General features: G+C 50.9%; 3 protein-coding genes across 5 annotated transcripts in view; 1 reads left to right on the top strand and 2 right to left on the bottom strand.

The window, feature by feature from the left end:
- Positions 1-8,291: 8,291 nt before the first annotated feature.
- Positions 8,292-18,050, bottom strand: C1R (complement C1r). 2 transcript variants are annotated; one of them, XM_039532241.1, is made up of 12 exons: positions 17,918-18,050; positions 16,819-17,047; positions 16,143-16,335; positions 15,800-15,943; positions 15,443-15,639; positions 14,742-14,889; positions 14,545-14,666; positions 13,836-13,914; positions 12,959-13,099; positions 9,836-9,910; positions 8,705-9,549; positions 8,292-8,653 (listed from the first exon to the last, which is right to left on the bottom strand). In XM_039532241.1, coding segments are annotated over exons 1-11 (2,142 nt in total). In that variant the 5' UTR covers positions 17,920-18,050; the 3' UTR covers positions 8,292-8,653; positions 8,705-8,737. The 2 variants fall into 2 exon arrangements, with proteins under 2 accessions (XP_039388175.1, XP_039388170.1); XM_039532236.1 differs by having other exon boundaries at positions 8,292-9,549.
- CLSTN3 (calsyntenin 3) overlaps positions 12,771-27,055 on the top strand; it is a 40,494-nt gene continuing 26,209 nt past the window's right edge. Inside the window, exon 1 of the mRNA XM_039532210.1 lies at positions 12,771-13,004. The gene's annotated coding sequence lies outside the window, so the exon portion shown is untranslated. The remainder of the gene's footprint in view (positions 13,005-27,055) is intronic.
- Positions 22,611-26,799, bottom strand: RBP5 (retinol binding protein 5). Of its 2 annotated transcripts, none has more exons than XM_039532275.1 (4): positions 26,570-26,799; positions 24,993-25,130; positions 24,293-24,394; positions 22,611-22,799 (listed from the first exon to the last, which is right to left on the bottom strand). In XM_039532275.1, the coding sequence occupies exons 2-4, from the start codon at positions 25,095-25,097 to the stop codon at positions 22,746-22,748; spliced, it is 261 nt and encodes an 86-aa protein (XP_039388209.1). In that variant the 5' UTR covers positions 25,098-25,130; positions 26,570-26,799; the 3' UTR covers positions 22,611-22,745. The 2 variants fall into 2 exon arrangements, with proteins under 2 accessions (XP_039388209.1, XP_039388200.1); XM_039532266.1 differs by having other exon boundaries at positions 24,993-25,171; positions 26,570-26,789.

Consider the following 27,055-nt stretch of genomic DNA (forward strand, 5'->3'; position numbering starts at 1 on the left):
TAGAATGGGCATCTATTGCCACCAAGAACATGCTTCCTTCAAGGGGGCCAGCAAAGTCCACGTGAATACGTTGCCACGGGTTTTCAGGCCAGTCCCATGGGTGTAGGGGTGCCCACTGGGGTGCATTTCTTACACCCTGACATGACATACAAGCTTTTGCCTTCTCTTCAATAGCACCGTCCAATCTAGGCCACCAAAAATAGCTTCGTGCAATTTCCTTCATGCGCACTATTCCACAGTGACCGGAATGGAGCTGTTCTAACATCTGTGATCTCAGGGGTGGTGGAATAATGACACGCCTCCCCCACAACAAACAACCAGATTGGACCGATAACTCCGTCCGCCTGGACATGTAGGGAACAAGGTCGGGTGAGACCGGAGAGGTTTGTCGAGATTTTCCATGCATCACCAGGTCCTTACACCAGCATTCTGATGCCTGGTGACCCAGCTTACCACAGCGGCACCATTCTTGACTCTGCACCGTTTTGTGGGTCAGTTCTTGTGACACTTTTTGCACCCTAGGGGATGCACCGATGTATTGTGCCTCCCTTGTAGCCAGTTCCATGGAGACAGCAATATCAACAGCCTTCTGTAATGTAAGCTGAGCCTCTGTCAGTAGGTGCTTCCGTATAGCTTCACTGCAGAGGCCACACACTAACCTGTCACGCAGGGCATCATTTAACATCTCTTTAAATTCACAGTGTTCTGCTAGCTTTTTTAAAATGGCTACAAATTGTACAACTGTTTCATCTTCCTTTTGGTCTCTTTTGTGGAACCTATATCTTTCAGCAATTACCAGTGGTTTTGGGGAGAAATGAGACCCCAGGATTTCCACAATGTCACTGTAAGATTTAGTCTCAGGCTTAACAGGGTGTAGTAAGCTGCGTAGCAGAGAGTAGGTTTTAGCCCCTACAACAGTTAAGAATATTGGCACCTTCTTCGCTTCTGTAATGTCATTTGCAATACCAAAAAGCTCAAAACGCTCAGTATACACATGCCACTGCTCTGTATTCTCATCAAAAGGTTCCAGAGGCCTGGTCAGAGTAGCCATGATTTTTAGTTTCACTTTCACAGTCAGTGCAAACAAGCAGCTTTTTTTTCTTTGTTTGGTCTTTACCTTGACTTCTACTTCCTTCTGTTACTGGAGCAGCACCAGGATCCCACCCTCGTCGCCAGTGTTATATCCTTGGGGCAGCCGGTGTAGGAAGCAATCACTTGAGGCCAGAGAGCAGACAGCTAACCAAAACCTCCATTTTATTTACAGATACAGAGAGCTCACTCAGCCGGTTGAAACCGGCTAAGCTATCCCTTAATAGTCTAACTCAGTTGCCATAGTAACAAAACCCATGACAACCAAATACACAACAAATTTGGGAAACACTGATCCTTTGGAAGCTATGGAAATGGGGATACCCAAATTAAACAAAGATATTTCTTTATTCCCCAGGAAACTCTAGTCTCTTCTCTCCACTTCAGCCAAGCAGCATCCCTCTGTTCTTCATTGAGCCCTTGTTGGAGAGAGATTGGTTCCTATGGGTACTGGGAAGTATTATGTTAATTTTCATGGAATAAAATGGACCAGAGAGTCAAATATGTTATCATGGCTCGGTCATTGTACTACACTAAACAGTTAAACATTGTTTGGGGTTTTGAATACAGATACCTTGGCCTGCTTAATTCCATGGCAACAACCACCATTAAAAATCTGTATAACCTTTTATTAAAGATACAGAAAAAGAAGGAAAAACAGTTAAAGCATTTCAAATGTAAAATACTAAATGAGGCTTTCATTTTAACAATATCTCTTCCTCCCTTTCTCTTTAGCTGTAGGGAGCTTTCATAGGAACCCCCCATGTCTGACTGTCCTTTGTGGGGAAAAGAGAAACAGTTGAGAGTCCAGGGTTGCGACAGTCCCTTTTTTCAAGGGACATCCCTTTTTTTTTAATCTCTGTACAATAAGATCGGGAGTTGCTGAGTGCTGCAAAAAGCAGCAAGAAATACCCTTGGTGAATGTGAGTATTGCTTATTCATTATTATTACCCTAGCTGCAGCTGCCATTATTGTTGTTGTTGAAGTCTGATCCTGCTTCCTTTAAGCCAAAACAAGACAAACACACTCAAAAGGGGACAGAAAAGAACAGCAAAGGTAGAAAATGCAGTTTCTGTTTCTGGTGTTGACTCTCACTTGCAGCCTTACTACTGGAGAAAACAGGCATGGCATATGGTCTTATTAGCCGGGACAAGACCCGACAAACTTATATCAGCATCAGGCTGTTTCAGACATTGCTTTTAGCTGCCTCTCTGGTCATGCACTCACAGCAGTGTTGTGAAAGAGACTGTTTTGGCCAGCTAAGTCAGTCTGTTAGTAAACAGAAGGCAAAACGAGAGTGATAGGAAAGGGAAAAAATCAGATGATGAAGGAAAAGGACATCCGAGGGAGGCAGTGACAGGAGGCAACGAAGGGTCACATTCCAGGTGTTGTTCAGGACTTAGCTGAAGCCGGTGGAGTGGCAAAGTAATCGATTCCCTTTCTGAGGCCTGGTGTGGTTACGATGCCTTTCAGGACCAGGATGATGACAGCTTAACAATGGCATGGTGGATTCCGGGGTCCCAGGAGATGGTGGAGAGCGAGGGTGGCAGCCAGAATGGTGTAGTTCATTCCTTTCAATCCACCCATCCCCCTGTTTTGATTGCCCCCCCAAATCTCTTTTTAAATAACCCCAAAAGAGGGTGATAAGTGGATAGCCCAGCCCCTCATTATTTTGTCCACCACTTAGGCCTAATTTCCAACACACCAATATCGTTTCATTAAGTTCTGATGCCATTCTCCCCTTGTTTACCCCTCATAATCTCTAAAGAGCCCTTTGGTAGTATCAGCAGACCTTTTGGTTTGGACTAATTCATTCTCTGTCTCCCTTTTGTGTGAAAAAAATGTTTCTGTCACAGGCTGAGCTGGACTTTTGCTGTCCTGAGTACAGTACAGGCCTCTACACAACAGGAAGGCCAGGAGGACAAAATGTTGCAGCAATTCAGCAGAAGGAAGGGGAAAGAGACAAACAGAAATAGGTGAAGTTGAATGGGCCAGGACAGGGGGCAAGAACACGAGGAGGCAGTGGGAGGCTAGGGATTATATTACCAGCTTGGACCCACATTTCCTATGTGACTTTTGGGCAAGTCACTTCTTCTTTCTGTGCCTCAGTTTCTCCACATGTAACTTGAGGGACACTTATAGGAGGCTTCTCTCATTAGCATTTGTCAAGTGCTTTAAGATTGTAAGGAGTGGCCTGGTTTGTAGTTTCTTTAGGCTGAGCGCATTGCACACACTCCATGTGTCCCTCCATTCCCCCATTCTCCTCCCCACATGGGATCTCTACATGCTCCCCATTGTCTCTTGACCCATGCCCCCTAATCCCCCATACCAGTGTCCTCCACTCTCCCCCTCTCCATGCCAGAGGCCCTGTGTGCAGACCATTTCAAGGTTCCCCACTTCCTCCATGCAGAGGGCTCTGAGTGTGCCCTCATTCCCCTCTACCATCTTTAAAAACGAATAGGAGACTGAGCTAGAGCAGGGGCGGGCAAACTTTTTGGCCTGAGGGCCCCATCATGTTTCAGAAATTGTCTGGAGGGCGGGTTAGGTGAGGCTGTGCTTCCCCAAACAGCCAGACGTGGCCCAGCCCAGCCCCCTATCCAACCCCCACTGCTTCTTGCTCCTGGACGGCCCCCCTGGACTCCTGCCCCATCCAACCTCCCCAGTCCCTGATGGCCCCCCTGGAACCACTACTCCATCCAGCCCCCACTCCCTGTCCCCTGACTGCCCCCAGAACCTCCACCCCTGACTGCCCCCACCACCCCATGCAACCCCTCCTCTCATTCCTGACTGCCCCCCGGGACCCCTGCCCCCCTTCAACCTCCCCTTCTCCCTGTCCCCTGACCACCCCTGGAGACCCTGCTCTGACTGCCCCATCCAACCCTCCGTCTCCTTCCTGATTTTCCCGCTGTTCCCCGCCCTCTGACTGCCCCAACCCCTATACACACCCCTGCCCCCGACCACCACCCTGAACCCCCTGTCCTCTATCCAACCCCCACATCCCCGCGCTGCCTGGAGCACCAGCGCTGGCAGAGCTACAGCCGCGCCAGTCAGCTGGAGCCAGCCATGCACCGCGCAGCACAGAGCATCGGGTCAGGCCGGGCTCTGCAGCTGCACTGCCCCAGGAGCTCACAGCCTCACCACCCAGAGCGTTGCGCCGGCGGCACAGTGAGCTGAGGCTGCGGGGGAGAGGGAACAGTGGGGGAGGGGCCGGGGCTAGCCGGATGTGGCCCGCGGGCTGTAGTTTGCCCACCTCTGTCCTAGAGAGAGGGCAAATATTATAATTAGCATCAATATGTTTATCAGCCCTGTCCTGTTCATGTCTCAGACCCTTTCCCATGGCAGAGGATCTCCAGAAGATGAACAGGACAGAGACCTGAAGGGCTCTCAGAAGGGGAAGGAAAGGCACTGCATCCCGCAGCCAAGGGACTGGCCATCATCTTAGCCTGAGGGGCCTGTTCCCCTACAACTCCCTGACCTGACGGGCTTATGATCTAAAGGCAGAAACCGACGAAGGGTGGGCGATGGGGCTACAACAGACAAGCAGTGAGCCTGGGGAAGAACTGGCTCAGTTTGCTAGCTCCAAGGAGCTTTCTCAGTGGGCTTAGGAGGTTATGGGGGCAGGGGGAGGACAGGAGAAAGGAAGGATGGGAAAAGAGACTGCCACAGCTTGTCACCTGCCTGGCTGCGATCAGCAGGCTGGGTTCAGGAGGCCTCCTGGCAGGGGTGAGGGGACTGGAGGAGGATGAGGCAGTGGCTGTTTGGATCTTACCCAGGTATTTTCCCCATGCACAGGGGGCAGCATGGGAGGGAGCATGCAGGGCTGAAGGGAGAAACTGACTGGTGGTCGTGGGAATACTGGCAAAGTGACCATGGGGATGAGTCTCACTAGATCAGCTGGGCAGGGCCTTACTGGGAAAGCCAAGGGGTTTGTGTCTGATGGGGAGATGCAGGGGGAGCCGGCAGAGGGACGCCCAGGGGAGGCTGATGTGGTCAGATCCCCGAGAAGGTGATTTTAACACCAACAATCTTAACAGACTTGAAAGGAGGAAGGGCTGGAGAAGAAGAGGCCACCGTAGTCAAGGTGTGAAATGACGGGGGTGGGGCGAGAGTTTTGGCCATGGGGACAGAGATGAAAGCCCGGATTTTAGAGATGTTGTTTGAGAAAAAGGGGCCAGATTAAAAATGACCTGAACATGTGGGTCCAGTGAAAGGGGTAATTCAAAGATGGATCCTGGCTAACGGGTAGGGTGACCAGATAGCAAGGGTGAAAAATCGGGACAGGGTGTATGGGTGGGTTTAATAGGAACGTATATAAGAAAAAGCCCCAAATATCGAGACTGTCCCTATAAAATTGGGACCTCTGGTCACCCTACTTATGGGCCTCAATGACTGGGAGGATGGTGAGGCTGCCCGTGGTGATGGAGAAAGGGGACAGAAAGGGAGACTGGGGGGAGAAAGAGTGAGTTTTGGTCAAGTTGAGATTAAGATGACAACTGGACAGGAAGAAATGTCAGAAAGACAGGCCAGGATGCTGGGAGATGCCATGTGTCCAGAGCAGGAAGGATGGCACTTCCAGCAACACAGCACCCTTCACTGCCTCCAACACTACCTGCTATGGCTTCATAAAGGGCAGGTTGCATCTCCTTCTCTATGCTGTCCTCCTGGGGCCCCTCGCACAGAGCTTAACAATCCTCCACTCTTTGGAGAGAGACAGAGACAGCTGCCCAGTCTCCACAGGCTGGGGTATCTGTGAAAAGTGAGGCCTACCTAAGGTTTACGTAAGATGGAGATGCATGTGGGCTTTTTGTTGTTTTAATCCTTTTCTCCTGTTATGCTGTGGTCCTACACTTCCGGTTAAACCATCCTCTAAGAAAGCTGTCTGGGGTCACTGTATTCATGGCTGGTCACAAGCTCCTGGAGGAAAGAAGTGCAGATACCAAGGCAAGTGGCACTTGTTGGAGTGAAGCACAGCTGCTACCCAAAGCCTGGGACACTGATCTAAGTATGGGAGAAATGCAGGATTCTACCCTAGAGAGGTGAAGGCCTCGAGGCCTAAGACCTGGAGCGGGAGCACTCAGAAGAGACCACATGAGGGGATAGAGGCACAGCTAGCCTGGAGCCACAACAGTGTGTTTTTTTATAGGATAGGGAAACCAAAGCATATTTGTACTCAGAGGGAAAGGCACATGCTGAGAGAGACTGAGAAGGAGAGTGAGAGGGGGTGAGGGAGTTAGGAGGGTCGCTTGGGCAGGAACAGAAGAGGGGCTAGAGGAAGACAGCAGGAAGGATGTCTCGGTGTGTGACAGAGGAGGAGGAAAGTGTACTGGGAAGTGGGGAGTTCATCCTAGATCTTATTGATTAGGCTCTTGTTCAAAACAAGTTCTCTGGCCCATGTTCTACAGGAGGTCAGACTAGATGATCACAGTTGTCCCTTCTGGCCTTGGAATCTATGATTATTTTTTTTTAGGAAATCAGCAAGAAAAGGGAGGAGGGAACAGGATAGGGAGGATCTGAGGAAGGAGACCAAGGGGGTGAAGAGGCAGCAGGGATTTGATAAAGGAGGAGAAGTAGGGATGTTTGGTTAAGAAGATGGCAGAATTAGAGGAGAAAAGAGGGAACTGGGACTGGAGAACATCAGCATGGTTATGAGACTGTCACCGGAGACACTCAGCAGCACATGATGTATTCTGTTTTGTTTTTAGCTCCTTATTCTGAAGCATCAGAGAGGATCATGACAAGATATGTGACATCAGACAGGGTGGGCCAATGCTCTGAAGGCCAATGCTCTGAGTTGGTACTGAGAATTCTCTCTCAGGTGCTTGGCTGGCAGGTTCTGACTCACATGCTCAGTGTCTCACTGATCATCATATGTGGGGCCGGGAAGGAATTTTCTCCTGGGGGAGATGGGGTCTGCAGTACAGAACGTGGGTCACTACTGGAATCAGCTGTGTATATGTCACCTAGTCAGTTCCGTGACACAGTGCGAGCCTCAGCCATTGGTAGCACCTGGGTCTCTCCTATTCTCTGCTTGTTGCTTACCATAGTTAAATTCCTTGAGGTCTGAAATATTTTAATCTATTCTGGGTTATTGGACTGAAAGAGGGGGTAATTGGGTGGGGTTTTGGCCGGTGATGTGCAGGAGATCACACCAGAAGATCTGGTGGTCCCTTCAAGCCTTAAACTCTATGACTATGGGTCAGCCAAGCCATTAGATTTTTCAATGTAAGCAGGTGTAGGCTAGATCTTAGACGGGAGATCTCCAGCGAATACACACAATGCTTTAGGGGTGCTCTCCCCAACTGAGTCGGTACTAATACCCCAATGCCTCAGCATAATGGGAGGGCCACTTGTGATCACTAAAGATTCCTTGGCTTTTTCGTCCATGAGCTGTGCTGTTAATCCCTGGATCCTGAACATACCATGATTCAGGCAATTCCTTTCTGCTTCCTTACAGTTTTGGATTGGTCTCTGAATACCTTCTAATCTGTCCTAAATGCTGTTTGTTTGACTATTCAACATATGCTATACATTACTCGAGAGCAGGGTTGCCAATCCCTCCAGGATTGCCCTGGAGTCTCCAGGAATTAAAAATTAGTCTTTCATTAAAGATTAGGTCATGTGATGAAACCTCCAAACCTCCAAAATTGCAGCTTTCTAATAGCAGAAAACTGAACACCCTTTCCCCGCCCCTTTCCCCAAGGCCCCACTCCTTCTCCGAGGCCCCAGCCCCGGCTCACTTCATCCCCCTCCCTCCATCACTTGCTCTCCCCTACCCTCGTTCACTCACTCATTTTCACTAGGCTGAGAGTGGATTTTTATGATCTTGTGCTGTGCATATTTTTCTGTACTGTGGGAACTGCAGCCAATGGGAGCTGCAGAGGCAGCAACTGTGGGCGGGGGCAGTGCGTGGAGCCCCCTGGCTGCCCCTCTGCCTAGGAGCCAGAGAAACATGTCGCCGCTTCCTGTGAGCCACAAGGAGCCAGGCACAGAGCCTGCCCGCCCCGCTGGTGCTGCAGGCATTTCAGTCAAAAACTGGATGCCTGGCAACCTACTCCAGAGGTGGCTGCATTTCAGTCTGGATGAAGCAATCTCTGTATAGGCACAGCCTGCAAGTTTCTTTAAGAACCTGGTGGGAGGAAGGTACTTTTTAATTATTAAAAAATCCAGGTGGGAGTGGAAGACAGTGAAATAAAAACAGTTGGTTCCTATAGCAGTGATTTTAATATTGACAGAACCTCATTGGTGCCAAGGCATGAGTACAATCTGCACCCAGCACCCTCCAGGAAGCTCTACCACATTGCAAGCATCTCAAACAATAGTGCGACAGATTTCAGAAATCTTTAGGATATCACCAAGACTTCAGCCAATAGCATATTGGATTTCACAAGACTGCCTGACTTTGTCAAGGCTTCACCCAATAGTGAAGACGCATTTGGAAACCTTAGAACATCAACAAAGCTTCAGTCAATGGCACAGAGGCTTTGGGAAGCTTTGATGATATCACCAAGAATTCAACCATTGCTATGGCAGTTTTGACATCACAATCCTTTATGACATCACGATGCTTCAGCCAATTATGTGTGGGTGTTTGGATATCTATATGACATCACTGAGCCTTCAGCCAATAGGATAGTGGCATTCAGAGCCTCTACATCCCTGTTACCTCTTTGATCCAGTCCAGGTAGTTGATGACCTTGGTGTAGAAGCCATAGCTCTTGCTACAGCCGATGCCCCAGGAGACAATCCCGGTGGCTATCCAGCGCTCACTCTCTGAATCCTCCACAGTGAAGACACTCCCACTGTCCCCCTGGCAGGTATCTTTCCCCCCACTGGGTGAGCCAGCACAGAACATGTTCTCAGAGAACACCATGGCCTTCCCACTGACCTCCTTTCCCTGCAGCCATTTCTTGCAGGATTTCTGGTCACCCACTGGCAGTGATACATACTTCAGACGGTCTGCGAGAACATTTTTCTCCACCCCAAAGCCACTCACGTAGCCCATGTAGCCATTGACATAGAAAGTGCTGTTACTAGCATCTGGGAGGCAGACAGGCAGCAGGTCAGGGCCCAGTGGCACTGGGTCCCGCAGTTCGATCAGTGCAATGTCCCCATTGAAGTTGTTCTCATCATCAGGTTTGTAGTCATGATGTACGAACACGTTGCGGACGAGGTGGTTACCCAGCTCGTGGATCTTATTCACCTCTGTGTGGCCAAGGAACACTTCCATCTTCTCAGCCACCTCAGCAAGGCTCATCCTCCCACCTGTCTCTGTCACTGAGCTGTGTTGCTTGGGGTAGATGGTGTGAGCAGCTGTCAGGATCCAGCGGTCACCCAGCAGCGCCCCACCCCCGATACCAAAGATGCGTGTCTTTGCCTGCCATGGGAAGCTTCCCGGCGGTGCTGTGCTGCCACCGATGATCCGCTGGATTCCAGTGATGGGTTTGTCTGGCTTCCCACACACTGTGGGGAGAGACAGGAACCAAAGAGGCTGTTACATGCTCTCTTCTCCTGCTATCTCTCTCGTCTCCCCATACCTTTCAGTTCCCTGCTTCCCTGCTCTCATGCTGCCTTTCCATCTGGATTTCTCCATCTCCTACATTGCCACCTCCCTCACAGACAGTCCCATATTACTGTTAGTTCCACTTTTCCATCTTTCTCTCCCTCTTTCTGCTTGTCTCCCTTGGTTTGTGCTGACTCTGAAGGCATATTGCTGAGTGCTAAACACAGTGAGACGTTCCCTACTTACCTGGTAAACACACTGGGATGTCCTCATGGCCATCTTGGTCTGCCCAGGAGCCCTGAGCGGAGCACTTGTATGTATCTGAGGGAAAAGAGAAGAAGATAATGATTGCAGGGAACAATCATCAGGCCAGGGCCGGCTCTCTACCCCCCAGCGCGCGCGCGCGCGCAGCAGCATTTTTTTTTGGAGAGAGGAGGGCGGGGGGACCTTCGCAGCGTCATGCCTGGCGGAGGTCCACCGGAGCCAGCGGACCCGGCGGACCATCCGGGCACGTCTGCACAGGTCCCCCCCCCCACGGGGGACCGGCGTTGGGGGGCGGCCAAATTCCTAGAGCCGCCCCTGCATCAGGCACAGGGGGAACGGGGAGGTAGTTCCTCTTTCTAGGGCACTGAAACAACCCAACCTGGCATGCTGTGCTCAGCTGTGGGCCCCTCAATCCCAGAGGCATCACACATCAATCAGAAAGGGGATGGTCCCTCTCTGCCCCATCTGGAAAGCCTCCAGAAGGGATGCTCTGCTCAGCTCTGGGCCCCTCAGTTCCAGAGAGATAGTGATAAGTTTGAGGGAGCTCAGAGAAGAACCACAGAAACGCTCGGGGGCTGGAGGAGATTGAGGGGTAATGAGATGCTCACTGGAAGCTATATTATTCAGTCACTGAGTTCTGGGAGAGATTCAAAGAGATAAATCTACCTGGCATGGAACAGTCATGACTAGAGAGGGGGTGGGGGAAATGTGAGGATCTTTGCAAGTGTCTGAGGGGTTCAAGTCTCTGAAGAAGTTATTTTTTTTGGTGGGGGAGGGGGAGGTGAGAATAGGTTGAGACTGAGCCAAAACAAAGGAGCTCAAGAGTCTTCCCCCTGTACTGTGAGCCTGCGCCGGGCAGCGCGGTGGCCGGCCGCGGCGGCGGGGGTGGCGGGCGCGGAGCGTGTCCTGCGGCGTGCCCGTCCGCGCCGGCCACCGCCGCCGCCAGCGCGCGCGCGCCAGCACCGCGCGCGCCGCGGGCAGAGCAGAGCGCAGGAGAGCGGCGGGAGGAGGACCCTCTGCGCGGCTGCTCCTCTCTGCTCCTCTCCTCGACCTCCGCGAGCTCTGACGCGCGGCTGGTCCCCGCTGCCAAATGCGCAAATGCCGCCAATGCGCCCCACGCGCCTGCTTGGCGTCTGGGTGCTGGAGCCGCCCTGTTGTGAGCAGTGAGCCTGGGGAGGGGAGCAGCCACCCCCCGCCGCGGCGGCAAGCCACGGGGCGGGCGGCGCTCTGGCCAGTCCCCCGTCCCTCTCGGTGGACCTCCTGCCTGCGTGCCTGCGGAGGAGTCCGTCCTGGCGCTGCGGCTCGCATCAGGCCGTGCCATGCGAGCGGAGTCCACCGCCGCCGCCGCCCTCCCGGCGACAGGCAGAGCGCCCTCCGCGGCATGCCGCCCCAAGCACGCGCTTGGCGCGCTGGGGTCTGGAGCCGGCCCTGCTGGAGTGTCATCTCCCAAAGTGGGGGCAGAGACCCATTCCAGAGCACAGGGAACCAGGAGCCATGGGGAATGGATAGGGGGATGCTTCTAGCCTAGGCCCAAGGGGCTGTGTGGGGAGATGGGATCTGAGGGAGTGTAGCAAGCACTGTCCCCAAGCACACCCCCATGTGGCACAGCATGGCCCTGCAGTTGCACTGCCCGTGCCGCACCCCCTACCCCGCTTGGGTCTTGCAATGGTTTACTCCCAGATCACAGTACTTAGACCAGTGGTTCCCAAACTTTAACAACCTGTGAACCCCTTTCACTAAAATGTCAAGTCTCGTGAACCCCCTCCTAAAAATGAATATTTCCAGGGATTTTCTCCTTTACCGGAGCATAAATTATAAAAGCATCAATCTTGGAAATATAATTTTTTTATGACATGCTTATTACACATGATTTATTATTCATTATTATTTAGCATTACAGTATTTTTATTACATTATGAAAATGGCAACACTCTTCCAAGATCTCACTTTCGTGGCTTGTATCACTTTGAATAAGCCTGTTATAAGACAAGACTCCTATGTTTCATCCAGGAGTATCAGATGTGAACCAGCATGAAGGTATTTAAGAAGCCAATTCAGAGAGTTCCTCGCACACAAGCATTCAGGTCTCAAGCAGTCCAGGCAAACAGATGTTACAACAAAGCTTAAATTTGTTCTTCATAATAATTTTAAAAACAATACTAGCTGCCTATTTAAAAAAAAAAAAAAAAAAAATATCATCCTCTCTCTTTCTCTTATAAGTTTCTTAAGTAGTTATCTCCTCAGTGTGTGATAGATATGCTGGCTTTTTTCTGCTTAGCTGCTTGGGGGTCTCCGGCCCCCCTGGCCCCATGCCCCCCGGTCCCTAGGGGGACAGCTCTCTCTGGGAATTTTTTTTTTCCTGAGAACTCCCTGTAACATTTTGCGAACCCCAGTTTGGGAACCACTGACTTAGACCAAGATTACCCCTTTACTGGCTTATTTATTAACTTTTGAACAGAGCACAGAACTCTTTAGCTCCCCACCCCTCTCCTGGGAGCCTGTGCGCTAATTCAGAGACAGGCCCCCTCTCTTAAAAAGTCCCACAGCCCCCTCCTGGGCCTGTGTAATAATTCAGGCAGGTTTACTCTCCTTGCATTCAAGAGTTCCACCGCCTTCCTTCCGAGACTGTGCTAATTCAGGCCAGCTGCGGCCTTAAACCAGCTTCTCCCAGCTGGCCCTCTTTCAATTCACTTCTTCCAGCCGCACATGAGGAAAGCTCAGCAGTCCCCCTGTTAGAAGAGACGAGGCAGCAAATACGCTGCCCTCCTTCCGAAGGCTCATCCTAATTGGCTGGGATAGAAGGGAGCCTTGCCTTCACCCTACATTAGAAAGGTCCTGATCCCAGGCCCTTAAAGAGATAGTAGTCTCGGTTTTCCCCAAACACTAATTCCCCAGGACTGCTTCCTTTCTCCCATATCTGCTTCTGCCATTCCCCAGGTCCTCGTGTTGTTCCCCAAACTCCTGGATCCTGAAAGAGTCATGCCATGGAACAGAGGTTGACTGATGCCTAGACCCTCTACTCTGCCCTTAAAGGGAACGGACCACCCTTGTTACCGAGGCTTTTCCAGCTCAGATTGCTATGGCTCTTCCTGGGTCAGGACTCACCGCTCCCTCTGTTGGTGACTATGCGGTAATAAGGCTCCTTGCACCGGTAGGTGATCACTGACTGGTAATTGTTGTTTCCGTGTTCGCTAACATAACTGAAGGCCCCGTTGGTGAGATTTTTGGGGTCACCACAGCTCACAACTACAAAAGAGAACAAGGAGAGGAGTCAAGGGGGAGCCACGGTGCTCACTGCTGCAGTGAGGTTCGGAGACTCGCGCTGGACTCAGGTGGAGCCCATGATGTGAGGGAGGGATGGGGACTGTCCGTGAGCCCGCTGGAGGGGAGGGATGCAGATCCAGTCCCCACTTGGCAGTGACTCGAGTTGCTTGGAAAATGGAGAAAAAGGCACACAAAAGTTTGAAGTTGTTCAAAGCTGACCTATTTTTTTAAAATTTAATGACACTTTATCAACATTTTTATCAAAAGGGGTTACATATTTCAATAATAATTCTGATTGAAGTCATAAAAATATTGCAAAAAAACAAAAAAAATGAGACCATCAATAGGTTTTGTTTGTTTGTTTGTTTTGCTTTTTTTGCAATAGTTTTTTAGGGGGGGAAAGGCTATTTTTGTACTAAACAGGTTTTTATTTTAAACATATTGTTCAGCCCCAGTGGAAAGCATGGTGGCCATTTGACACACCCCTGAGTGCAATGATTTTGGGGAGGGGTGGACTCAGTCTAGGTCCCAGTAGGACCTATGCCTAAGGACCACAATGCCTAAGATACTGTCAGAACTGGCATTTATGAGTCCCCTTGCTGACAATAGAAAGGCCAAAGATTATGTGGGTTATGGAGGATGGGGTTGGGGATCAGTTTGGGGTTGAGGATCAGTTTGGGGGGATAATCCATGTGTGGGGGTGGGATTATTGACTCACTTTCACACCGGGGCATGGGTCGGTGCCAAGTCCCATCATCCTGGCAGACAGCGGTGAAGGATGCCAACTTCTGGTCACCCTGCAGGAAAAAGAAGAGAAGAGCTGAGGACCACATGTAACCTCAGGTCCCTGCCCCCAACCCCAAATCATGGGGAGGGACCCTCGTGTCTGCCTTCTCACTGGTGCCCAACTCTGCTCCTGATGTCCACTTCAGTGCCCTGCTGTGACCCCTGAACCTTTCCTCCTTACGCAACCTCCTACCCCTCCATCATGCCTTGGCCTTGGCCACCCCTATTTCAGCAGGCTCATGCTGCAGCCTCTTTATCCCAGCCAGAAAAACCTGCTGTCACCAAAACGGTAAGCTCTGATTCTACCCCAGAGACACCCACTCCTGGGGATGGGGTGGGAGAGAAGGGCAGGGGAGTCCTTTCTGCCTTTCATCAGATCCCTGAGCAGACTGCTGGGCATCCTGGGGGGGCCCTTTAGGGAGTGAGTCCTGCGTCCCAAACATGCTGGAGAGTAATCACAAGGTTCTTTCTTAATCACCTGACACCACCCATTCCTGTGAAAAGGCAGGGAGCAAGGAGGGGGGAGGAGATTGGAAGGAGGAAAAGAGGGAGAAGAGACTGGAAAGGAGGAGACTTCGGCAGAAGAGAAGAAAGGAGGAGTGAAGGAGAGAGCAGGAGGGTGGGGAGAAGGAGGGCCTCACCTCCATCAGTTCATACCCAGTCTGGCAGCTGACGATGAAGTAGTCACGAAATTGGTACAGGGGCTGCAGGTCTTTGATGAGGGTGAACTGGTCCTTTGGCACAGGCTGTGGGCACCGGATTCCTGTTGGGGAACACTCAAGGCTTTAGCAAGCAGCATGCTCAGGCCTGGAGTAGCTCTGCGAAGGGAGCCACTTACTCTCTGAGCTGTAGTGGATCCTCCATCCGTGACTGAACCCTGACTCATCTGTGAAGAACAGCACATCCACCGCGTTGCTGTTGGTTTCGATGCTGCCAGGCGACACCTTGCCACAGAACTCACCAATCTCTCTCCCATGTGCCTGGATCTGGAGAGGAAGAGATGATTCACCAGAACCAGAATCACACCAACAGGCCTCTCCACACCAGTACCCCCTCCTCCCCTGCATCAGGCCAGACCAAGGGGCCCATTTGCCCCAATGCCCCTCAATGGGCCTGTGACCCATCTACTTTGGGGTCACCACTGCCAGATCAGACTAATGGGCCAGTCCCGGCTTCTCCCAGCCTGGGGTCAGATCTATGGGTTCATCTAATCCTGAATATAGGGAAGTGGAGAAGGATGAGGGATGAGGCGGTAACACGGAGCAAAGGAGGATGTTTTCTGGTTAGAATCCAAGAACCACCCCCAGCACTGAGGGGTCTTGGAGGGGCCCAGAGCCCCATTGCTCAGGATGCTGGGGACTAGGTACCCCGGAGGATGGACTGGGGAACACAACTTTGCTCTGGACCCTGGGCATTCCCCCTTTTCTAATCTCTGCTCTCTCCTGCCAGCAGTGCTGGACCTGCGAGCTTCCTTGGGAGAAGCAGGTTTGTTAAGGTCTGATGGCAGGTAGGACGCAGGTTTGGGCTGGTTTCCAGTACCTTGAGCTGGTCATAGGGACAGTGGACCTGCTGGTGATCATCGATATCAAAGGGCTCCAGGAACTTGAGGGTGATGGCCAGCCCCCTGTCCAGGCGGATGCTATAGTTGCACCGCAGCTCTGCCGGATAGGGAAGGGGGTACTCCGGGCTCGACAGGTACCCAGAGGTCTCTGTGAACAGCTCACTGCTGCACTCCACTGTGGGAGGGAAGAGAGCAGCAGTTACAGTGGGTACAAAGGGGGCAGCCTCTTGTCCCACCAATTGCTTCCTAGGTCATTCCTCCCTCCCTTTCCCCTCTGGGCAGCTCCCACACTTGGGCCCTATTCCCCTGCGTCAATCTCTGCACCTTTCACTCACCTCGGCAGGAGCGGTGATCGCTCTGCAGCCGGTAACCGGGGCGGCAGGAGCAGATGTAGCCACCCACATAGTTGTGGCAGAGATGCTGGCACAGAGGCCCCTCTTCTTCCTCAAGGGCATTGCCATGGGTACACTCGTCCAGATCTGAGGGGAGAGGGAGTGCGGGGCAAAGAGAAGAAAATGTTAAACCCGACTGAAAGCTCTGTACTGGTGGTGCTGTGGGTCTGGCTACTGTCCTGAGGTCTCTGCCTGTTGGGGATGGGGCCCAGGGCTCCTCTGGATTCTCCTGGTGAGGAGCAGCCCTGTGCACCCCTCCTGCATGGTGTGGAGCTCTCATACTCACCCACAGCTTGGTAATAGGCCAGGAAGCCCTTGTAGGGGATAAGGGTGCCGTTCTCCTCGTTGGAGAAGTCAGAGTGGAACATCATCCTCATCCGGTTCCCTTTGGACACAAACTCCCTGACTCCTGGGTGGTTGCCTGTGGCTGAGCCTAGCTGGCCACAGTACCGGCCCAGGTCTTTCTTATCTGCTGTGATCTGTCAAGGAGAAAGGGAGAGGGGAAATCATGAGAATGCGTGAAGTTCAACCTGCTGCATGTATCACCATTACCTGGTCTATGCATCTCCAACTCCCTCTCCTCTGTGCCTGTTGGCAGGGGCGGCTCCAGGCACCAGCACGCCAAGCGCGTGCCTGGGGCGGCAAGCCACAGGGGGTGCTCTGCTTGTCGCCGCAAGGGCAGCAGGGAGGTTGCCTTCGACGGCATGCCTGCAGAGGGTCCGCTGGTCTCGCGGCTTTGGCGGACCTCTCGCAGGTGTGCCGCTGAATCCACGGGACCGGGGACCTTCCGCAGGCAAGCCGCCGAAGGTAGCCTGTCTGCCATGCTTGGGGCGGCAAAATACCTAGAGCTGCCCCTGCCTGTTGGATAGCAAGGAGAGCCTGCTTGCTGTTGAAAAATGATTGTGCCCTGAGGTCACCAGCTTCCCCTCTCCAGCCCTACCCCGGGTCTCTGCTGTACGCACCTTGACGTAGTCATAGAGGCAGGACTCCGATGGCTCCAGGTCGAACTGCCAGAAGTTCAACTTCACCACAAAACCCTTTGGGACTGTAATGTCCCAGGTGCTGATGTTGTTGTTGGGGTATGGCTTGGGGTAATTGGGAGATGTGATCTCCCCAAAAAGCTTCCTTGGGGTTGGGCTGGAACTGACCACTCCAAAGAGGAGAGACCCCCACAGGAGGAGCAGGCGGAGCCTGTGAACACAATGTACATGGAGTGTGAGTTACGGACCAGCCATAGATCTGGGCCATATGCAACCAGTGGAAACTGCATGGGAGGCTCATGCGCAGTCCAACGGACCCCTGGGTACACTGGGTACCAACCAGGTGTTATAGAGCCAATGGAGACATTGAAGAGACCCAAGATCCAGTCAGGTACCAGCTGGGCATCAGGCACTAGCCCAGGATATGGTTCCCAGGAAGCCATTTCAAGGGAGACTAGGCACGAACCCGGGGGCGCTGGCTCTTTGTTACACACCAGCCATGGACCCGGGTCTCTTGGAACCAAGGGGAGGAACAGTAAGAGACCCAGCCTTATAGGCTCTCAAGGTTTCCCTCCACCTGGCTTTGGGCCACCTGGTTCAGCTTGTGTTTGTTGTCAGCTTGGGAGCTGGCCCAGCTCAGCAGTTCGGAGTCCAAAAGTCCTCAGCATGGCGGGGAGTGATCCCCAGCCATGCCTGGGTCCCTCTCCTGTCACCCCCCTGTTGAGGGAAGGGGAGGCCTGTGCAAGGTCTAACCATTAACCTCCCCACCTCTGCAGGATTTGGTATGGAAATCTGGGCAGGTTAGTTGCCCCCTCACATCATGGTCCCAATCTGGGGGTTACTTGGGGAGTGGGGCCATTACGCTCCTCCAAAATACACTCATTCCCTTTCCCTGGAAGGAGATCAGCCGGGGGGATTCAAACACTGCAGCACTTCTAACAGGAGGATTAACGGGGTAATAGTGGGACATGGATTTAATCCTGTCCACCTCTCATCCTTCCCCAAGGAGCTGGATCCTTCAGTCCTCTCCCCCATAAAGATGCCACCACCTCCCTCCCCAGGCCAGATTGGCAGCACTCACATGTTCTTAGTCTTGTCTGATGTGTATATGTCTCTCTCTCTCTCTCCCTCCAAGCGCTCTAACCAGGGCTTACGAGTTGCAACCAAATGCAAACTCTTAACCCTGCCAGATCTAATTCAGCGAGGTGGGGGAAGACCAAGAGGAGAGGGAGGGAAGAGAGACAGTTTGATTACAAAGCGATTGACATAGTGAATGGGTTTCATTAGCCCACATTCTGCTGCCCTCTGCTGGCTCTTTGCTCAAACTGTGGCCATGAACTTTTGTTTTTTAAGCAAGAGCCAACAGAGTTGTACACATTTGTGTGTGTGTCTATAGTTAAGGTTGCTCAAGAGAGAACTGGAAATGTCCCTATATTAAAGTGAAATTTGGGTGGGAGTTTTGTTTTTAAAGGTGTCATAAAAAGGAAACAGAAATAGGATTTGTGTTCTCCCCGCCCTTCTTTTTGGGGGCATTTTTCTGATGTGGGAAGAAGGCTTGAAATTTTATTCTTAAAATTTTTTTTAAACCTGCTCCTTTTTACCTTAGAAATATCAAGAATGCCAGGTCTTTGCCTTACTGTTTTGCTGAAGAACTCCTCAGAGGTGTAAATCAGCAGCTTCCTTGATGAGGAAACAGGAGTGTTAAATCTTTAACAAAGAGAAGTTTTCTTTCAGCTGTTTCTTCACATTTGTGTTAAATAGGTGTTAATAATAGCAAACAAAGCCCAGAGAGTTTAAAACACTATGAATGCCAATACCTTCCTCTCTCCCAATTAGGCAGGCCTCTCTGATTGTTCTGCAGTTGTCTATAGAGTCTTCCAAGGGAAATGGGATGTACAAGAACTGAATTATGACTGTGAAAACAAACAGAAAAAGCAAACACCTTTTCAGGCTTTCTTCATACTGTAGGGAAGAAGGCTCAAGACCAATATTATTGTTCCTCTGCACATGAGCTTTCAGTTTAGATTCTCCTGGCTTTCTGATGTTGGGGTCTCTAAAATGACAATGATGTCTTACAGGTTTTTCTTTAAAGACACTGATACTTTGCAAGCTTAACACTATTTTTCTGGGAATCATAGTAAAAAGTCCAAGTCTATGAAAGCAGCAAAGAATCCTGTGGCACCTTATAGACTAACAGACATTTGGGAGCATGAGCTTTCGTGGGTGAATACCCACTTCGTCGGACTTGCATCCGTCGAAGTGGGTATTCACCCACGAAAGCTCATGCTCCCAAACGTCTGTCTATAAGGTGCCACAGGATTCTTTGCTGCTTTTACAGATCCAGACTAACACGGCTACCCCTCTGATACAAGTCTATGAAAAGAGTCACACCAATGAAATAATGTAACAATACTAAATGTTGGAAGCATTTCAAGATATTTATACATGTGTATTTAAGGCTGTAGAGAAACTGTACATTATATATATTGTTATATTGTCTGAAAAAGAACGTGACCATGTAATTAATGACTCTCATAATAATGTACACACACGGGACCAGAGTTAAGGTTAAATGGGCAATCTTCACTCCGGCATTTCCTGACTTTTGAGTGCTTCGCTGTGCATGATGCACATTCTCAGGCAGCTCCAATCAAAGCCCTGGAGGGAAGCTCACTGGCGCTGGATACCATCAGGAACGAAGCTCACAACCACTGGGCACAATCTGTATGGAAGTTTTCAGCCATAGGACACTGCTAGGAGAGAAACTTATAGCAACAGGGCACCAGTAGAAGGAAAGCTCACAGCCACAGGGCACCAATGGGGCGCAGTTTACGGTCATAGGGGATTATTTGCAAGGAAGCTTGTAGTTATAGAGCATCAAAGTTTGCAGCTACAGGGCACTGTTTGCAGGGAAGTTTGCTGCCACTAGACACAACTGACAAGGAACCTTGTTCCCCCAGGACACAGCTGGGAGGGAGAGTGATAATACCCATGAGAATGGCACCCATAGAACACTGTATGACAGTCACTCATAACATCAGCTCATAACATAACATCTGGGTCTCCCACACTCTTACAAAGGAACGTCACTATGTGAAATTCAACTGTGTGGGAAACTGCTGCCGATTGAGTGTGTGGAAGGAGCCTAAGACTAGAATGTGGGGGAGGGAGAGGAAAGTGTGTGTGCTACAAGTCGGGACTGGGGTTTACACATGTATAAAGAAGGCAGAAATGTTTCAGTACCAGGCCAGATGCCTCTCTTTTGTGGCCTCAGCATGCCATGGGTATGAGAATCTATTTGCATGTGGCTGTCATGCCATATCGCTTCCATGGGCATAGCTGTCTTTACAATTACACTTACAGCTCCTAACCCTCTCTGTTCTCATGTGCGCTTAGCATTGACATTCTCCTTATAGGCTGATGGTTTCCCTGCAAAGCAGCTGTCTGGGGAATGCTGGTTTTGAGGTCAGCTGTTGGAGAGAACATGCACTTTCCAGCTTAAAGAGTCACTTAGACCTTTTGTGGAGGGCACAAGTAACCCTGAAAATTCTCCAGAAGCTTAATTTTCCAGAGGCTTGCTGGGCTCCCACCAGGGTGTGTTTATCAGGGGCCTCCTCCCTCTGAGGCACTGCTATCAAATGAATCTTTTCCTCTACAGGAAACTTTCCCTTCCTCCCCTGTACTCCTCACCTTTGGATTGCAGGGAGTGGCTATGAGCAGGGAGTGAAGGGACAGCCAAGGTGAGGCAGATAAAGTGAGACTCATAGACTCATAGACTTTAAGGTCAGAAGGGACCATTATGATCATCTAGTCTGACCTCCTGCACAAAGCAGGCCACAGAATCTCACCCATCCACTTCTATAACAAACCCCTAATCTATATCTGAGTTATTGAAGTCTTCAAATTGTGGTTTGAAGACCTCAAGCTGCAGAGAATCCTCCAGCAAGTGACCCATGCCCCATGCTGCAGAGGAAGGCAAAAAACCTCCAGGGCTACTGCCAATCTCTCCCGGAGGAAAATTCCTTCCTGACCCCAAATATGGCGATCAGTTAAACCCTGAGCATGTGGGCAAGACACACCTGCCAGCACCCAGCAAAGAATTCTCTGCAGTAACTCAGATCCCACCCCATCTAACATCCCATCACAGACCACTGGGCATAAGAGTCAATCTCAGGGGGCATGGGGACCAGTTCCAGTTTTCCTCCTTCAGTGGGAAGAAGGGCACTTCCAGGGTTGCCAACTTTTGGAATGTTGTAATAGAATGAGTCCCATGAATTTGACATTTATTTTAAAGCCCCAGCTCCTGGGGTCATGTGTCTATGTGAGACTCTCACCTTTCATTTTAAATAAATGAATTTCGAATTTCTAACCCTTGGTGTTGCAGAGAAAAGCTTGGAAATGTGACCCCTAAAGGTACAGAATCCAAAAAGCAAATACAGAGAAAACATTTATTATTGTATAAAACCCCATGACTTAGAATCCCTGTAATTTTGGGGGGTCTAGCTCATGATTTTTGACTGCTTGGGCTGGTAATGTTGTTTCCAAGATGGTCTTTGGTTCCAGTCCAGTTCCAATCCAGAGAGGGACTCATGGGTTAAGAGAGGAGGGAGCTGCTGCATATCAGCAGTGGCCACTAGGGATCAGCATGTGTCCTGAGAATGCTGGAAGTTCAGGTCTGCAGGGCAGGATTACTCTCCTTCTGATGAATGGGGCAGAGATGTGCTGCCCATGGAACCCTAAGTTCCTTCTGACCATGAGAGGTCTGGCCCCTGCCCTATTTTCTCCTCCCCCCTCCCCCCCAGATCTGAAGAGAGCCCAGAGGTGAAAGTAGCCCCGGGATCGCTCAGGCAAGGCAAGCCCTAGGCCTCTCTCTGCACCAGCTGCTGCACAGCCCTGCCCCTGGGGGTGAGGGAGATTCACTTCCCATTTGGGCCCAGGCTCCCCCTTCCATCTCAAGTTCAGACAAGCAGTGACTCCACCTTTCTCCACCCCTCCCCTCCCCTCTGGCTGGGATTCCAGAGCTCTTATTCTGAAATGATCTCACTGAAACCTGAAGCCACATTTCCCTCCCGCTCCACAGACAGACCTCCTTCTTTCTTTCCCTTCTCAGACTGGGACCCCCCTCATCCCCACAGACTGCCCCAGCCATCAGAAATTCCCCCTCTTTTTACTGTCCCCTCCCCTCACTGAAGACAGATCTGGGGGCTCCCCCCGCTGTGGAATTCTCCTGTGGATGGGTCTCAGCTTGTCCACACAGCACACCACCATGAAGCACTAACCCTTGGGGTGTACCTGGCCTCAGCTTCTCTCCCAACACTAAGGAGTAGGGACCAGAACGGAGAACCAAATCTGGGTCTCCCACATTGCAGCACAGGGCCAGGGCACTAACCTTTAAGAGACACCAAAACCAACTCTGCAGGGCGCCCAGTCAGGATCAGCTCCAGCTTTTTTGCCACCCCAAGCGGCGAAGCAAAAAAAAAAAGATAAAGCCGATCGGCAGCACTCTGGCGGCAGCTCAATCGCGCTGCTTCCTGAGGGACCCACCGCCGAATTGCCGCCGAAGACCTGGACGTGCTACTGCGTGCTGCCCCTTTCCACTGGCTGCCCCAAGCACCTGCTTCCTTCTCTGGTGCCTGGAGTCGGCCCTGCTCCGAGTCTCCAGAGTGAGAGAGTGGGCTGGGGAATGTAAGCTGGGTGTCACATTCTTTGGCACCTAGATGTCTGATGAATGTAGATGGCAATAAGGAAACACAATGCAACAGAGGTTTTGGCCACTTGTATTTTTTATTCCAAAGCATGTGTGGGGTGGTGGTGGGGTGGGGGCAGATTTGATAGTTTTGGTCTTGACTCCGCAATGAAACTAGTTCTGTCCAAATGGGTTAGTACTCAGTACTGGGAAGGTGTTGTGGTTACTTCACTTTCTGGAAGATCTGTACACAAACCTCATCTTCCGCTGTCATGCGCTGGGAAGAAAAAAGGGAGGGAGATAAAAGAAGAGACTTTGGGCAGATCTGTCAGGGCTTCTCTGTGCCAACCCACAGACCCCATGCTTTCCAGTCCTCACTCCTCCCACCCAAGCACTGCCAATGCCCCTCAAACCTGACCCACCCCAACCTCCCTGTTATTCCAGTCCTGGCTGCCACCTGCACGCAGCTCTGCCATAATTCTGCCAGTGCCCCAGAGTCCTTACCCACAGCCTCCCTGCTATTGTACTGCTGCCCCCCATGCAGCTCTGCCAGTGCCCCATAGTCATTACCCACAGCCTCTCTGGTATTGTATTCCTACCCCTCACCCCACGCAGCTCTGCCAATGCTCAATATCCCTTATCCACAGCCTCCCTATATTTCCATTTTTCTCTTTGTGCCTTAAGAGGTTTTGCTGAGGTTTTAGTGTCACACATAGGAAACCTTGTGTCTGATTCATCTCTTCCCTTTTCCTCTCACAAAGCCCCAGGAGCTATGGTGGAATTTCAGGGCAGGGCAGGGACATTGGCCGATTCACACTGAGCTCAGCCTAGTCAACTTTTGAACCCTACTGGAGGATGTTTGTGTGAAGTGGCCGTTGCCCCGGAGAAACCATGCATAACATATGGGGCCTAGCTTGGGATCCAAGGGGGGAGGAATGATCATCCCATTCTGAGCCTCTGGCATTCCCCTAGTGCAGTGGTTCCCAAATTTTAACAACCTTTGAACACCTTTCACTAAAATGTCAAGTCTCACGACCCCCTCCTAAAAATGAATATTTCCAGGGATTTTCTCCTTTACCGGAGCGTAAATTATAAAAGCATCGATCTTGGAAATATAAAATTTGTTTTTATGACATGCTTATTACACATGATTTATTATTCATTATTATTTAGCATTACAGTATTTTTATTACATTATGAAAATGGCAACACTCTTCCAAGATCTCACTTTCATAGCTTGTATCTCTTTGAATAAGCCTGTTATAACACAAGGCTCCTATGTTTCATTCAGGAGTATCAGATGTGAACCAGCATGAAGGTATTTAAGAAGCCAATTCAGAGAGTTCCTCGCACACAAGCATTCAGGTCTCGAGGAGTCCAGGCAAACAACAGATGTTACAACAAAGCTTAAAGTTGTTCTTCATAATAATTTAAAAAACAATACTAGCTGCCTATTTAATTTTAAAAACAGCAAAAAATATCCACCTCCCTTTCCATTTCTTATAAGGAGTCTTGAAGTTTAAATCTCCTCAGTGTGATAGATATGCTCGCTTTGATCTGCTTAGCTCTTGGAAGTTCAGGGGCTTATAGCCCTGTGCTGTCCAGAGTCCCTAGGGACAGTTCTGTCCGCCATTAGGGAATTTTTTCCCGAGAACTCCTGTAACATTTTGCGAACCCCAGTTTGGGAACCACTGCCCTAGTGAATCCCCTCTAGAGACTTCCCTTTATGGGGTGTTAGTGTGCCACACCCTGCTCAGAGCTCCTTCTCACCAGATGCAGATGGTCCCCCTCCAGCCAGTGCCGCCAGCCCCGGTTCCTCTTCTCTCCTTGCTGCTCACACACCAGCTGATCCCCTTCCCAGGAGACGACTGTCTGAAAGGGGTTTGGGGAGAGACAGACAATACTGTCAGGCATGGGAAAAGGCCTTGTCTGCTTCTTTGTACTGTCATCTTTCTACACTGACCCACTACCTGCCCCTCTCTCTAAGACATTTTCAAATGCAGCTCCTGTTTTGAAGGGTTGTTTTTTTTTGTTATGTTCCTAACTTTAGACCCCTTGGGTCTGTTTGTCATGTATGCTGAGCAACCTCAGTATCTTATAAGGTCAGACATTTCATGATATGTGATGAATCTGTTTGTTCCAGTGGATAAATCATCTGACTTACTGATTTTTTTCAGGGCATTGCTGCAGGGGGACAGATTTAAGGGTATCTGGATACAGAAATTTTAGACTTTTGGGCTCTATTGTATATTTAACCTTAACTCTCAATTCCCTGCTCATCACACGTATTCATCATTAGACCTGAATACATTAGCTATTAGCCCGTCAGACCCAGCATTGCTCTGAGCTGGATTCTACTCTGGCTCCTGCATCAGAAACAGGATTTTTCTGATTATTAGGCAAAGCCCTGGCCACTGGCCACAGTCGAGCTACCCTTTAAGTCACTGGCCTATCCTCTTAGTCCTCTCACCTGGCACTTGCGTCCATCCACTGGCCCCAGGTCCTCTTCAAACTCCTTTCCCAGGTCAAAGTCCATGATGTAGTTGCGCAGTGAGGTGATTGTGCGGATGGTCATGTGATCTCCAGCATGGATTATCTCCTTGTCTGGCTTCAGGAGGCAAACCAGTTTTCTCAGGGCCACATTAATGTCTAGGTGGGATGAGGTGGAGGGAACAGATAATGGGCTGTTGGCAGCAGTGAGCTTCCCATAGCAGTGCTATTCACTGCTCCTCCTTGGTTCTCTTGCTAGATTCTCCTCAATGACCCTCACTGCCCCATCAATACATTTCATTCCCTTCTGCAAGCATGCTCCACCTCCTCCATTCAGAGTGTCCACCCCTCCTGCTCAGACTGGTGTGTGTGCAAGGCTACAGACTGTGTTCATAGTCAGAGAGTTTAGGGCCAGAAAGTCCCACCAGATCATCTAGTCTGACCTCCCGTGTATCACAGGCCACCAACACCACTCAGCACCCACACATTAAACTGGACAACCAAAATTAGACCAAAGTATTACAACTGTCAGGAGACTAGACTGTTGTGTGTGTGCCACAGTCAGAGAATAGGAGGGACCACCTGTGTCTGAGGCCCAGCAATGGCAGGGAAGTGATTATGTGAGAAATACCCGGATAATCCTGGCTAGTGACCCACAGCCACATGCTGTAGATCAGTGGTCCCCAAACTTTTCGTCTGGCGGGCGCCAGACAAAGGACCATGGCGGCGGTCGAGCATCCACCGAAATGCCACCGAATTTCAGCAGCAACGCCTCTCGATGATGTTGCTTGTCAGTGGCAAGCGGCGTCATCGAGAGGCGTCGCCGCCAACATTTCACAGAAATGCTCGACCACCAGCCAGGATACGGGTGCATTTAGATGCGTTGGGGACCCCTGCTGTAGAAGAAGGCAGCCCCCTCCCCCCAAAGTCACTGCCAAGCTGACCTGGGGGAAGATTCCTTCCTGACCCCACATAAGGCAATCAATTGGACCCTGAGCATAAGCAAGAACCAGCCAGCCAAGCACGTGAGAGAGAATAATCAATGCCACCTCAGAGCCCCCACCCACGCCACAAGCAACCTCCCTTCTCCAGCTGGGGCCATCTCTGATGCTTCAGAGGAAGGAGACAAAAAAGCCCCAAATCCCAGAATACATGTGCGGGGGTGGGGTGGGGGGAGAGGTTTCTCTTCCTGACCCCTGTAGATGACTGGCTGAAAGCCGGAAGCATGAGATTTTAGGAAGATCAGACATAAACCAGAAGGGAACCCTGGGCTGCCGAGCTCTGCTCTCCACCATCACAAACAACCCATCATACAATCCCCCTTAAATTTCTCCAGCTCTTTCTAAAAACTAATTGTTTGTTTCCCCCACCCCCAACTCCTGCTGGGAAGCTGTTCCAGAACCTCACTCCTCTGATGCTTAAAGTCAAAGATAGAGGGACAGGCGGGGGTCGAAAAATCCCAGCCCCGCCTTTGGGGTGTCCTGGGAGGTGACATCTTTGGAGAGGGAAGGGTGGAAAAGATAGGAGAGGGAAGCAACCAGGGAAGGGTGTGGTTACCTAAAGCCCGAAGGTAACCGTCCATGTTGTCTTGGGAGACGAATCGGTAATAGCCGGTCAGATTGGGAGGCATCACAGGGCAGATGGGCAGAATTGATGGTTGGAATGAGACACGGGAAGGAGAACAGGAGGAATGAGACCGAGACAAAACTGGGGACCTTGGACTCCCTGCTCCTCGTTGGTCCCTTCGCTGCTTTCTCTCCTTTAGTCTGGAGGGGGTGGGGGTTATATAGCAGCCGCGTCTTGCTGCCGTAAGAGTCCCATGGTTCCTTACCGGGGAACACAGAAAGGGCTGGGGCTGGCTGTGTTCCTGGCACCTCCACTTCAGTGTGGGAAGGACCAGGGGGAGCAGCAATCGATCCGACCCCAGGCTGAGCTTCGCCGGCCTTCCACGCTGCAATTTCTAACTCATTGGTGGTGCCAACCAGGAAGTGTCTGGTCAGGGTCCTCTCTCCATAATTCGGACAGATGTGAACCTCCTCACAG

Source organism: Mauremys reevesii, linkage group 1 (genome assembly GCF_016161935.1).
Source record: "Mauremys reevesii isolate NIE-2019 linkage group 1, ASM1616193v1, whole genome shotgun sequence".
NCBI classification, from domain to species: Eukaryota; Metazoa; Chordata; order Testudines; family Geoemydidae; genus Mauremys; species Mauremys reevesii.